Source organism: Carassius auratus, chromosome 20 (assembly GCF_003368295.1).
Source record: "Carassius auratus strain Wakin chromosome 20, ASM336829v1, whole genome shotgun sequence".
In the NCBI taxonomy this organism is placed as follows: domain Eukaryota; kingdom Metazoa; phylum Chordata; class Actinopteri; order Cypriniformes; family Cyprinidae; genus Carassius; species Carassius auratus.
Window position 1 is genome coordinate 26,675,442 of NC_039262.1, and position 13,174 is coordinate 26,688,615.

The 13,174-nt window shown below is 38.3% G+C and overlaps 1 protein-coding gene across 13 annotated transcripts in view; it reads right to left on the reverse strand.

Moving 5' to 3' along the window:
- Positions 1–257: 257 nt before the first annotated feature.
- ptprk (protein tyrosine phosphatase receptor type K) overlaps positions 258–13,174 on the reverse strand; it is a 175,351-nt gene continuing 162,434 nt past the window's right edge. For 11 of the 13 annotated variants that reach the window (XM_026194989.1, XM_026194987.1, XM_026194990.1 and 8 more), the window contains 11 exons: positions 12,251–12,348; positions 11,220–11,336; positions 10,634–10,788; positions 8,456–8,591; positions 7,766–7,915; positions 7,348–7,521; positions 5,458–5,589; positions 4,501–4,626; positions 4,225–4,388; positions 2,872–3,007; positions 258–1,054 (listed from right to left, as the gene is read on the reverse strand). In XM_026194989.1, coding sequence (XP_026050774.1) covers positions 1,001–1,054; positions 2,872–3,007; positions 4,225–4,388; positions 4,501–4,626; positions 5,458–5,589; positions 7,348–7,521; positions 7,766–7,915; positions 8,456–8,591; positions 10,634–10,788; positions 11,220–11,336; positions 12,251–12,348 — 1,442 coding nt within the window. In that variant the 3' untranslated portion in view covers positions 258–1,000. The remainder of the gene's footprint in view (positions 1,055–2,871; positions 3,008–4,224; positions 4,389–4,500; positions 4,627–5,457; positions 5,590–7,347; positions 7,522–7,765; positions 7,916–8,455; positions 8,592–10,633; positions 10,789–11,219; positions 11,337–12,250; positions 12,349–13,174) is intronic. The other 2 variants (XM_026194988.1, XM_026194996.1) reach the window with 1 other exon arrangement.

Genomic DNA, 13,174 nt, shown 5'->3' on the forward strand with positions numbered 1-13,174 from the left:
TACAGACAAAAAATACATAACTTAGTATTTCACATGATGGACACATTTTTGTTTGTTTTCTATAAAACGTCTGATCAGCATCAATACTGGCTGCATCTTTCTTCTTAAATTGGCTTTGATCCTAAATACACTAGAGTCTAATACTGTATATATTTTTAATGCATACACTTCATTGTTTGTGTGTTTTTTCTTCCATTTCCAGCACAATACAAATGTGAAAACATCAGAAAAAATAGAGCTCTTCTCTTTTCTCCTCAGCAAAGGAATAATTCACAATCAGTTACGTAAAACAAACCACAATAGCATGTGAGAGATTTCAAAAGCAAAAAGAAATACAATTTTCCATTACAAAAAAACAAAAATGAAAAAACACTACTTAAATCTGTCTTGTACATAAAAATCTACAAAGAGCGTTTGCGGTGAAAATTGAACAGGGAATGGTAATGATTGTTTTGAGCTTTCAATAATGCAAGTAAACAATAAATACAAACAATGTGCTTCATCCCTATAGACATTTTTACACAAGTCTTTGGCTTATGGTCATCGTCTGCTACCAAAAAACAAAAGAACGCACAATAAGCCAGCCATTAGTGAGGAATGCAGTCTTCTCGAGCCAAAGTCACCCGCTCTCGATCGATGGATGAACGTGTTTGCTTGTTTTTTCCCTTTCGAAACAATGTCCATTTACACAAGTACTACTATATATATGTTTATTAACAGGAACAGTGATAGACACAAAGAAATAAAGAGCATCTTCAGCATGCAACAGCTCGGGCTTACTGTTTCAAATGGCTGCACGAAATAATAGAAAAAACTAAAACCATTCATTTAAAAAAAACATGACCTCGACCAGGTGGCCGGCACTTGAATCTCATGAAAGTCAACACATATGCACGAATGGAGACATTTACACGGCACTCACACCCCGTGTCACATGTAAAATAAGCTGAGTGTGTGCTGCTCAGACACACACACAAGTCTGTACGAGATGATATCTCCATTACGACGTCTCGATGTACTCCAGAGCCAGATCATAGCAAAAGCGGTACTGCTCCTGTAGAGCGAGAGAGAAATGATCAGTTTTACACAGCAACGGTGCAGACTTTAAGAGGAGGCAGATACGAGCTTGACAGAAGCACTGGCTGACTCTCTGAAGAGATGCAGAGGATGTGGTGAAGCTCACACCAGGTTATCATCAAATATATCCAGCCCTGAGAAACACCTGCTGGAGGCTCTCACTAACCAGAAATGGCCAGCTCACATACCAATGTGAATTTCTAAATAAAAAGATTGCAATGAATGAGGAAGAATAAGTGAAATGTCAGTGCTTGACTCTGTTATAAAAGTCAACACTTTCAAAAAAATCTCTTTCCTGATCACTTTTTTGTTTTTGTAAAATATTTAATATTTATTTAAAATAATGACTTGAGATGCAGTTTTTTCAGAGATTGTACCTTAAATTCAGTTCAATTCTTTTTTCTCAGCTCACACACTAAAGCAAGAAAAATGGATTTGCCAGTGGAAGATATTTTTAGTATTGCACACTATATTTCTCAAGTAAGTGTATCGTGTTTTAAGGTTGACAGGATAATCAGCAATGAGGTTACATTTTATTTTATTTTTATTTATTTTTTTACAATCGCTATGACAGTTTTATCAATACCTTTAACACGTTTCCTAAACTCTTAACACGGTTAGCACAACATCCGTCTTTGTAAACTATACAATTAACACATTTCTTGTTGCTTTGACACAAAATGCATGCAGTTAACACACATTTAAAATGCTTGAACTTCTTTTACACACAAGCTCAACCAAGAACAAAACTATGTTATTTTACAGTCAAATTTACAAATGCTTTAACACTGTATGCCAGAACAGATAAGATCATGTTCTAAGACTAACTTACAATTAACTTACAAACCTAGAAGTTTGGGCAGATTAGATCACATTTATTTATTTACTTTTTATTCTACTGTGGCTTTTTCTGTTCATGAAATGTAGTATTTTCACATAATGACATAAATTATAAATAAATGACAGCTATATTGCATTTTTATTCTTGTATTTTAGTTTTCACTCCTTTTCTAATGTCCTGTAGCAAATAAAGTCTTTACTGCAGCAATTCTGTGTCTGTATATTTTCTACATAAACTGTACATTTTATAAAGCTACTCTGATATGGTCATTCATTTTTTTGGATTGAATTTCTGCAGCAAAAGAAAAAATTTCATGCATTTACTAAACCCAACAAAACAAAACAAAAATATAGAGAGGCTTCAAAAGAAACTACAGTGCAAAACACAATCCATGATCAATAGAATATACTGTCTATTGTATAAGAGCAGACCTGACACGTAAAATAATGCAGTTTCTGTCCTTTCAGCTGATGAAAGTGTTTTTTATGATTGACTAAATGTTCCTGTTGGAAGAGAACATGTCTTAGTGTTTTGAATAATTATATGATTTTGAAACATGTTTGCAGTGTTTTATAAGACAGTGTATTGTGTTAGTTTATAATTGTATTTTGAAAATGAGTTTTGGGGTTTAGTTTACAATGTTTGATTTTGAGCATGAAATTCACCGTTTTGCCAATTGTGTGTTTTAGGTGTGTTGGTGCGTTAAGAGTTTAGGAGACTTGTTAAATATATTGAAAAACTGTCATAGCGATTGTAAATGACTGTAAAGGTGTCATTGCGACACTGTTATTACTTACATAAGTATTGATCTGTGTTGTTGTTGTTGCAGGGTTTGGTTTAAAGTTAGTCGTAATTCTGCAACACGTAACTACAAGACGTGAAACTGAAGTGTTTCCCCAGCGATAGCTCTGGCGTACTAACACATAATGAGTGTAGATGATGTTGGTTCATACCGGGCTGTCCACCATATTGGGCTTGCTGTTCCTCAGACTCTTCACAGCGTGAAAGACGTCTACAACATTCTGCCGCTTTATCATCTCACACACAATACTGATGGCACTGAACATCCCACTGCGGCCGCCTCCGTTCCTACAGAGACAGAGACATGAAGAGACACACGTGTGAATGAGGTGTGTGTGCAAATGTTGTGTATCCAGACGAACATTACACTACAAACGTGCTGTGGTGAAGGGTCAGACTCAGCTCTGATGCTCAAGATCAGTGAGAAATCTTAAAGAGTCTCATGCTGCCAGACTTTTGATTACATGTTTGCTTGCTGGAGTTTTCCTTGTGAAAAAAGATGTGAGCATAATTTTATAGAATGTGCACTTGTGGTGTACTTCAAATCTTAAAAGTACATAAAAACTGTACTTGCAGAAAACATTAAATAATCAAATAAAACGGCCACCTAAGTGTATTTAAAGATAGAAATTTTTCCTGACAGTGCAAAAATGCACTTGGTAATCATGTCAAATTAAAAGCTTTACTTGAAAGTACATTATAAATCATGCTATTATTTTCTCATGTATTTATTTTAAAGTGTTGGCTAACATACTAAAGCACATGTAAAGTGCTTGATTAGAATTTTAACTTGTGTTATTTGATATCACATTTAGAGTTAATATATCACAAATACATATATTTGAATCTTAAATGCAATAAATAGCAAATTTACAAAACAAAATGGCAAACAAGTAAAAAAAAATTATAAAATATAATTAAAGTATGTTTTAGTTGATCATAAATCCTTCTGTTTACATTCAGCTGTTACTATATTTAAAAGACAATAGAGTTATGAAATTAAATATAAATATGCATAAGCATAAAACTCATTGAGTTTAGTAAAAAGGCACTCTAAACTTTAGCTAACTGTATTTAGTATAAATGTATAATACATTTTCTATTAATTTCTGTAATAATTGTTATTTTAAAGGTATGCAGCATTATGAATCATTAAATGGATAGTTTACACACAAAGGTAAAATAACAACAAAACAGAATACATAAATTCACACAGGTTTGGAACATCTAGACGATGACAGATTTTTCATATTTGGTGAACTATCCCTAGAATTTAAGCCATTATTTTATGTGTCAATTTTATTAATGCCGCATAAATAATTTAACCATAAAGCATACATAATTTTATTTATGCTTCATAAATTAAGTGTAGAAAATTGACTTGATCAGTCAAAGGAGCAGTTATAGTTTGCTTTTTATGTGATGTGTAGTTGTGAGTAAATCTGATTCCAGTGAGTATTAAGGATTAAAACGGCTGCCTTTGGTCTCTGATCATCTGTACTCACAGGCAGTGTATAATAGTGCGTCCATCGCCCTCCTCACACTCCTCCTGCCATTTGTCCACCTGCAGGATCAGCTTGAGGAACGAGCGCTTGGAGGCGGGAACCTCCCTGTGACCCGCCCATCCCAGGTACTGGAACTGACGCACCATCAGGTAACCTTCCTGAGGCTTAGGACACACACACACACAGATCAATGTTACTACGCATTTCTGCCCAAGACCAGTGTACAGCTCTGCACAAAGTGATCAATGAGTTTCAGACACATGTGGAAAAACTCACCCTGGTCAGATTGCATATCCTGAAGAGACGACTAATGACATCACAGTCCATAGAGCAGGATATGCAGTCCACCTGTACTGGACCGTATCTTAGCATCCCCTCCTCCGGCCAGTACTGAGGACAACCCTGTACGGATCAAACACACACAGAGGTCACTGACAGTTAACTGCTGCTGCACTAAAGGAATAATTCACCCAAAGTGAAGATTTGAGCAAAATGTACTCATCATCAAGACGTAGATGGGTTTGTTTCTTCATCAGGTTTGGAGAAATGTAGCATTGCATCAGTGTCTCATCAGTGGATGCTCTGCAGTGAATGGGTGCCGTCAGAATGAGAGTCTGATAAAAACATCACAATAATCCACAGCACTCCAGTCCATCAGTTAATGTCTTGAGAAGACAAAAGCTGTGTCTTTGTAAGACACAAATCCATCATTTAGAAGTTTAACTTTAAACCAAGTTCATAAGCCATAATAAACTCCCCCAGTGAAAAACCAGCTCATCAGAATGAGGTGAGAAATATGCAACAGTTTAAAGTTAACCTAATGTTAACTTGTTTCTTTTGTCTTGTCAAGACATTAATGGGACTGGAGTGGTGTGGATTACTTGTGGATTATTGTGTTTTTATCAGATGCTTGGATTCCCATTCTGACGGCACCCATCCACATCCATTGCTGAGCAAGTGATGCAATGCTACATTTCTCCAAACCTGGTAAAGAAACAAACTCATCTACATCTCGGATGGCTTGAGGGTGAGCTCATTTCTGGCAAATGTTACTTTTTGGGTGAACTATTCTTTTAAACACGCAAAAGAAACCTTCAGTTTGGCTCAACATAAACAGATTGATTTCCACTGATTTCCCTCGCTAACCAACTGATCTTTGATGTCCTCTCATTCCTTCAGTATGCACTGCACAAACATTAACAACGAGAATAAAAACAACAACAACAATCTCACCTGAGCCAAATCGATCTCGTTTAGCATGACGATGGAGGTGCATCCATAATCATACACCAGCCTCCAGAAGTCCTTGACAGTGTTGGGTAACGGATGCTGGGTCACGATGAACGCCGCCGGCTGCCTGTAGCTCTGCATAACACACAACATCATGTACTTTCTGCAAACACTCTGCTTTTTGACACTTACGCACAACCAAGACGAAGATGGGTCGTTTTTTTCAGGATGGCCAGTGTATGAATTTGTATGATCATGCAATGACCACAGTGAGCATAGGACATGAGAGAATGATGTAGATGCGTCTCGTTTTCTGCGTGTTTGTCTTTACCGATGTGTCAGTGTGATACATGTACATATCTGCAAGTGAATAAATGCATTCTTTTTTCTCTGCATGCTGTAGCAAACCCAGTATAGAGAGGTTGAATGGAAAGTGCTTGCATACCACTAAAGCCACGAAACAAATCCAGTCTAACAGAGGCAGAACTGAATCAGAAATTACCTGGTATTCTTCTGACGGCTTGGTTAAAAAAAGTCCAAGAGTTTGTGAAGCGTACGAGGAAGCGATTTAAAATGAAACTCTAAAATCACAACTTTTTGAGTTTGATTGTGGCTGTGTGATCAGCATCTCCCAGGGTCAGAGGTCCTGGCTGTGGGATGTCACTGACTACACACGCTTACATATACAGACGACTGTGCACATAGGAAAACAGTGCTCTACACTAGATCGTACTTACACAGACAGCCATGACAAATGAAGCCCTAGGAGAAGGATGCACTGTCACTCACAGATCAATCTAGATACTGAACAAATGCATTCTCAAATTAGAAGCTAAAAATATTCACTCGCCCTCGTGTCATTTCAGACCCGTTTGGCTTTCTTTCTTCTGAGGAGGTCAAAAGGAGAGTTTTGGAGGAATCTTCGGACGGCTACATTCCTTATAATGCAACCATGCCGTGACCAAGAGCTGTGATGCTCAACACACACTAACAGTAGTTCATACGACTCTGTTCGAGCTGAAGGACCTCTGATGTTGAACGAGGAACAGATTCCGATCACAAATATGTGCTTCTGTTCAGTGTAGTATGGACTACTTTTATGGCGGTTTATTGGCCTTTATTTGTAGCTTGACTCACTTTTGTTGTATGAAAATAAATACATTGATAAAAATCTCCAGTTGTTTACAGCAGAAAGAAGGAAAAAGCATCCAGATTCTGAGTTACTTTTTAAATAAATGACAGAATTTACACTTTAATGCAAGGGCTTCACACTTACACTTACCTCACACTTTACTAAAACAATTTGGACTACTACTTTTGAAAACCCAAATGTAAGAAAGTTCAATTTAGGACCACATACAGCCATCAAGAAGAATTCAGTAATTACACTACTAAAAAGAAGCTAATTGAATGCTTTATTAAATCAGGACAAATAATCGCATCGCTGATCTACATGACACTCGTCACGTTACAGGTCTGAAAGTGGCTCACGCTAACATCTGGATTTGTCTCTAGCTTTCTGTAACTCCGTTCCAAAATCCAATGAGAGCTCTCGCTGTCTGCTGTCTACACTACACACCAGTGAGAGACTGACTCAGTAGAGTTTGATCTTAGCATGCTTCATCAAGAATCCACAGCATAAATCCTTACACTTTACTGAACTGTTGTTATCAATATGTTGACTATAACCTTTAGTTTTGGTAATGCTAGAAGAAATGTGTATTTTTTCTGGTACACATGGACTAAAACAAGGTATCTCAAAAGGCAACAACGTTAAGTTGCCTACCCTCCAATCTTACCTCCACTGGCAGCTCACTAGGTTTTGGAACAGAGCGTGTGTCTAACATAAAGGAGACGAGGGAAAGAGAGCGAGAGTGAGGAAGCCATACTTACATCCATGAGCGCTGCATTGATGTAGTTGCTGCTCTCTCCGTCGATGGTGATGAGGAACGGCAGGCAGCGGTCGGGCGGGAGGTTGTCCATGAAGCGATTCTTGTCATGATTTCGAGGAAGGAGTGCAATGCTGCAGTCTTCAGGCTGAGGCTGAGGAGTCACTGAGTTCAGCGTCTGCACAGGAGAGAAGACAACAGCAGGTGAGGGCTGCTTCTGTTGTTCATGTCACAGGCTGTGCATCCATCCTATGCTTCTGGGTACAAACTAGTCAAATGAACCAGATGCCAACACCAACAGGTTGTGTGACATGCGTGCATCTTCAAAAATCATGAATAAAACTCTGCAAGAATGCTTTAAAGTCTGGGTCCTGAAGGAAAAGCACAGGCATGAATAATGTGCAACAGCATTTGTCAGGTACCTGGAACTCGTCTTTGAGGTGAGAGGAATTGCTCTGAGAGTCGATGCGGATCATGTCGTAGTATGCGGCTTTGAACTCGCAGACGGGAATCGCCGTCTCGCCACACAGACATGCCTCCAGGATGGCATCGTGGATGAAAATGTACTGCTCCTGAGAGCCAGGGGAAAACCAGCGGTTGTGTGTCGTCAGTGCATGCGCTTTCATTTTTGACAAACCTATGTATTACATGTGTATCCCACTTTAGCAAACTGCAACACTTGTATTAAATAATCCCTTTTTATTTGTATTTTTTTTTAGAGGAACTCTGAATTCATTCACTCTGACATGCCTCATAACAACAAGACAGATACTGCAGCATGGCTGACTGCTCTGCTGTTGCTGCTGTAAATAGTGCAGAAATGCAACAGTGGCCCTTAGTGGTCAGGACTGAGTTTCCTTCTTCTACAAGAGATGTTGAAGCTGCAGCTGCAGGCCTATGGACATGCATTATTTAGGTACTGGCAGTAATGGCAAAATCATCTGTTTTTGCATGCTTAACTAAATGAACTCTGTAAACTTGAAAGGGAAAACAAAATAAGAACTAACATTATGAATTTGATAAGCAGTGGCCTCCTAAAATAATTAATAATTAGTGGGGAGAAAATCCTAGAGGACCATAATCAGTATCATGATTGAAGCATGCAAACGCACCTCAGTCTGAACCATGTTGATTCTCCTGGAGCGCAGAGCTTTGACACAGTTGTAGATGTCCACCACCCCTTCTCTCTCTGCCATGTCCAGCATGATGTCAATCACGATGTAACATCCTGTCCGGCCGGCTCCCGCACTGACACGGACAGAGCAGAGGAGAACATCATCATCCGTCTCAGATGTAAAGCTTCATTATGTACAGAAACTAGGGTCTAAAAACGTTTTTGGATTAAGAACAAAGCACTTGTGTCAGGACGCGCAACATCTGTAAAGAAAATGAAGTTAAAGATGTTGTTAATTCATGCAAACTGTCTATAGTGGTTCTCTCATTCGTATGAAATTTAAATTTAAAAAATAAATAAATAATTAACATTAACATGTACATACACATAAAAAAATTACTGTAACTATTCAAATATTTTAACTGTTTATATCATTAAAAAATATATTAAATGTGTTATTTTTTTTATGCTTATACTAAGTAATACAGCAACCAGTATATTCCTGAATAAGTGCACATTGCTTTAAATTCAAGAGAATTCAAGCATTCAAATATTAAAATAAAGAACAAAGAAATACATCACATCTAATAGAACAAAGTCTGTTACTATTATTATTAGTTATCCCTCACTGATTTGTTTTCTTTTTCTTGTTATTATTGTTGTAGCAAAACTATTACTTTGCATTTACACTGTAAGATTCACAAATTTTATTTTGACATTTTTATATTTTTCTGTTGCCATAGTTATCACTGTCAATCATCGCAATCAGAGCTTTTACTGTTTGACTGAACGGCAGAATAATGCAATGAGAACAAAGAGAGCAGCAATTAAAGACTGTCAACCAGTTGAAAGGAAAAGAAAGCTGCATCATGGGATTGTTTTCTTTTTCTTTTTTTGCATGCAGCAATGCAGATGAGACCACATCCTGTTCGTGGGGCAGAAACGGCAGGCTACGTGGTAATGTTTAAGGGTAAAATAGTTTCTGCCAGATGTGTTAAATGAGCTGAGAACAGAGAGTACAAAGATCTGCTGTGACTGACCAACAGTGTCAGATGTGGACGCTGGTTCACTGAAGTGTGAGCATGAAAAAATAAAGAACCAACCACAAGACCATTTGCATATGCAGAAGAGCTGTGGTAAGACCCTACAAACAGGAAATGATGTCATGAACCAATGACAATGCATTCTCTTCTACAACAAAAGAACCAGTCTCAACAGAGAAGGCCCTCCAGATTCAACTATGCATTGCTTAAGAGAAGGACAGAAAATATCAAACTGTGGATCTTTCTTCTGATGCTGTACTGTTCATTAAAAGAATAGTTTACCCAAAAATGAACATTTGCTAATAATATGCTCCCCTTCAGGCAATCTGAGATGAGCTGATGAGATTGCAGAAATGTAGATTTGGAGAAATGTAGCATTGCGACCCTGTCTCTGCAGTGAATGGGTGCCGTCAGAATGAGAGTCTGATAAAAACATCACAATAATCCACAGCACTCCAGTCCATCCGTGAACATCTGGAGAAGACAAAAACTGAAACAAATCCAGCATCAAGATGTTTTAAATGTAAACTTTTGTTGCTTGGTTTGTGCATATTTCACAACTGATTCAGACAAGATGACATTTTCACTGGAGAAAGACATATTATGGATTATGGACTCTAGCTGGAAGCCACTGTTTACCATTAAACACACCTTGAAGGATTTGATTCTTACAAACGTGTAGCTTTTCATGTTTTTATCAGCTGTTTGGACTCTCATTCTGATGGCACCCATTTACTGCAGAGCATCAAACGGTGAGCAACAACATCTTGGATGTACAGAGGTTAGGAGTACATTTCCAGTAGATTTACTTTTTGTTGGGTGAATTATTTAAAATATCAAGAATTTTGAAATCACCTTCTTGTCTTAAAATCAGTACAAAGCAATTATCACTTTTCATTTGCAATATTTTTCAGTAGCCACTTTTACACTTAAAAATGTATTTTCTGTCATTCACGAATGCTGTGGCTTTCCGTGTTTGATACTTTTTTGCTACTATTCACACTCCACCAAAGGCCAACACTTACTGCAAATGATCTCAATACAGCTGGCTACATACATGCTCACACGACCTCTGCATTTCCAGGCTGTACAGAGAGTAAAGGAGCCGAGGGTGTGATGATGCATTGCAGTACCTGCAGTGGACGACGATAGGCCCAGCGGTGGGAGGGTTGGACATCTTGACTCGTCGGATGAATGACAACAGCCCTGTAGCGTGATACGGGACTCCATGATCGGGCCAGCCAGTGAAGTGAAACTGCTTGACCTCTCGCACCTCATTAAAACCCCTCTGGCAAAATAAGAACACACATCCACAAGACATCTGAGCACCTGGGCTACTCCAATACTGCAACAACAGATGCAGTGCTGAACATGAAGACAGTCAGCCTTGTGTAACTTCATGTGTGTTTGTGGTTTGAGGACAGAGTTGTGGTTCCTTCTTAAGAAGAGCTGACTTCATACATCCACTAACAATCACCATAATGCTTGCTTTAAAGTATATGTATGAATAATAGTGATTTTAGTAAAAAGAAAAGAAAAGAGAAGAAAAGAAAAGATCCTGCAGCATCTGACACATGCAGATACAGACTCTTCATCTAACAAAGACACATATTTACCTCTGTGTATTAAACGCATTTCCTTCAGGGTTACAGAATATTAGCCACACTTGCCATGATAGACCAAAGGTTTTAACAATAAACACGGTCAAAATAATCTCACCCTCTCCAGAGTGAAAGTCCTGACAACGTATTCTGCGAGCGGCTCGACCTCCACAAACGTCACTTTGAAATCTCCATAAACTTCAGCATCATCTGGCCAGTATTTATAGCATTTCACCTACAGGAGGATGAGACCCATCAAATGTTAAATACAGAGCAAATCACACACACTCGAATGCAAACACACTGAATACAGTCAGTACAATACTGACTGATGCCAAGCAACACAGATGCATCTTGATTCTCAGCAGTCTGATTTAATTCATGGCATGCTTAAATCTTCAAGCTAAAATCTTGCTTAAATGCTTCAAGATGTGAGTGATCACCTCTAGTACTATGTGATCATTAGCTTCAAGAGCATTATGATATAAAGACTGCTGTTGAATCAGTTCAAATGCACTCACTTGTGCACAGAAATAGAATTAAACAGTGTCCACAACATGCACAGATGTACACAATACATACAGAGACATGCTTCAACCCTTTGAGAAGTGTCTAAAAAGTTGTTTATTTCCTTCTTTTGATTTTGGAGTGAAAAATGACTTGTTCCTGACAGGTTTTGTGAAATTCACCCATTTTTGAGTTACCGTATTTTTCGGACTATAAGTCGCACCTAAGTATAAATGGCATCATTCCAAAAATATGTCATGACAAGAAAAAATCATATATAAGTCGCATTCATTTAGAACCAAGAACCAAGAGAAAAAAATACTGTCTACATCCGCGAGAGGGCGCTAGAGACTACAGGAGCACAGAGCAGCATAGAGCGCCCTCTCGTGGCTGGAGACAGTAATGTTTTCTCTTGGTTCATTTCTCTTGGTTCATGTCAAATTAATTTTGATTAATAAGTCGCACCTGACTATAAGTCGCAGGACCAGCCAAACTATGAAAAAAAGTGCGACTTTTAGTCCGGAAAATACGGTAATCATCGCTCACTCTTCAAAAGGTTTCTGCATGCAGGGGCCTTCACAGGTCACATCACAGAGCACGAGCACACACGACGGCCCCTCAGCAGGCAGTATAGTGACATACCCGGCCCACCTCCACTAGGTTGGTTACCATGACGATACAAGCCGACTGCTCCTGCCAGATCATCCTCCAGAAGTCGTACACCGTCTCGTGGACAGGGCCTGTGGGGAAAAAAAACAAAAACATATGTGCTGCTTTATTTCTCTAAATCTCTGCTTTTATTTGATATCCGTCAAAAATATTGGCATCATTTGACAGATTTTGCATTGCATCTTTTGTGATATAAATAGAGTATTAGAAGTATATATAGGTGCTTTTCATATAATTAGAATATCATCAAAAAGTTGATTTATTTCACTAATTCCATTCATATATATTATATACATTCATTACACACAGTCTGATATATTTCAAATGTTTATTTCTTTTAATTTTGATGATTATAAATGACAACTAAGGAAAATCCCAAATTCAGTATCTCAGAAAATAAGAATATTGTGAAAAGGTTCAATATTGAAGACACCTGATGCCACACTCTAATCAGCTAATTAACTCAAAACACACCTGCAAAGCCTTTAAATTGTCTCTCAGTCTAGTTCTGTAGGCTACACAATCATGGGGAAGACTGCTGACCTGACAGTTGTCCAAAAGATGACCATTGACACCTTGCACAAGGAGGGCAAGACACAAAAGGTAATTTGCAAAAGAGGCTGGCTGTTCACAGAGCTCTGTGTCCAAGCACATTAATAGAGAGGCGAAGGGAAGGAAAAGATGTGGTAGAAAAAAGTGTACAAGCAATAGGGATAATTGCACCGTGGAGAGGATTGTGAAACAAAACCCATTCTAAAATGTGGGGGAGATTCACAAAGAGTGGACTGCAGCTGGAGTCAGTGCTTCAAGAATCACTTCACACAGACGTATGCAAGACATGGGTTTCAGCTTCGCATTCCTTGTGTCAAGCCACTCTTGAACAACAGACAGCGTCAG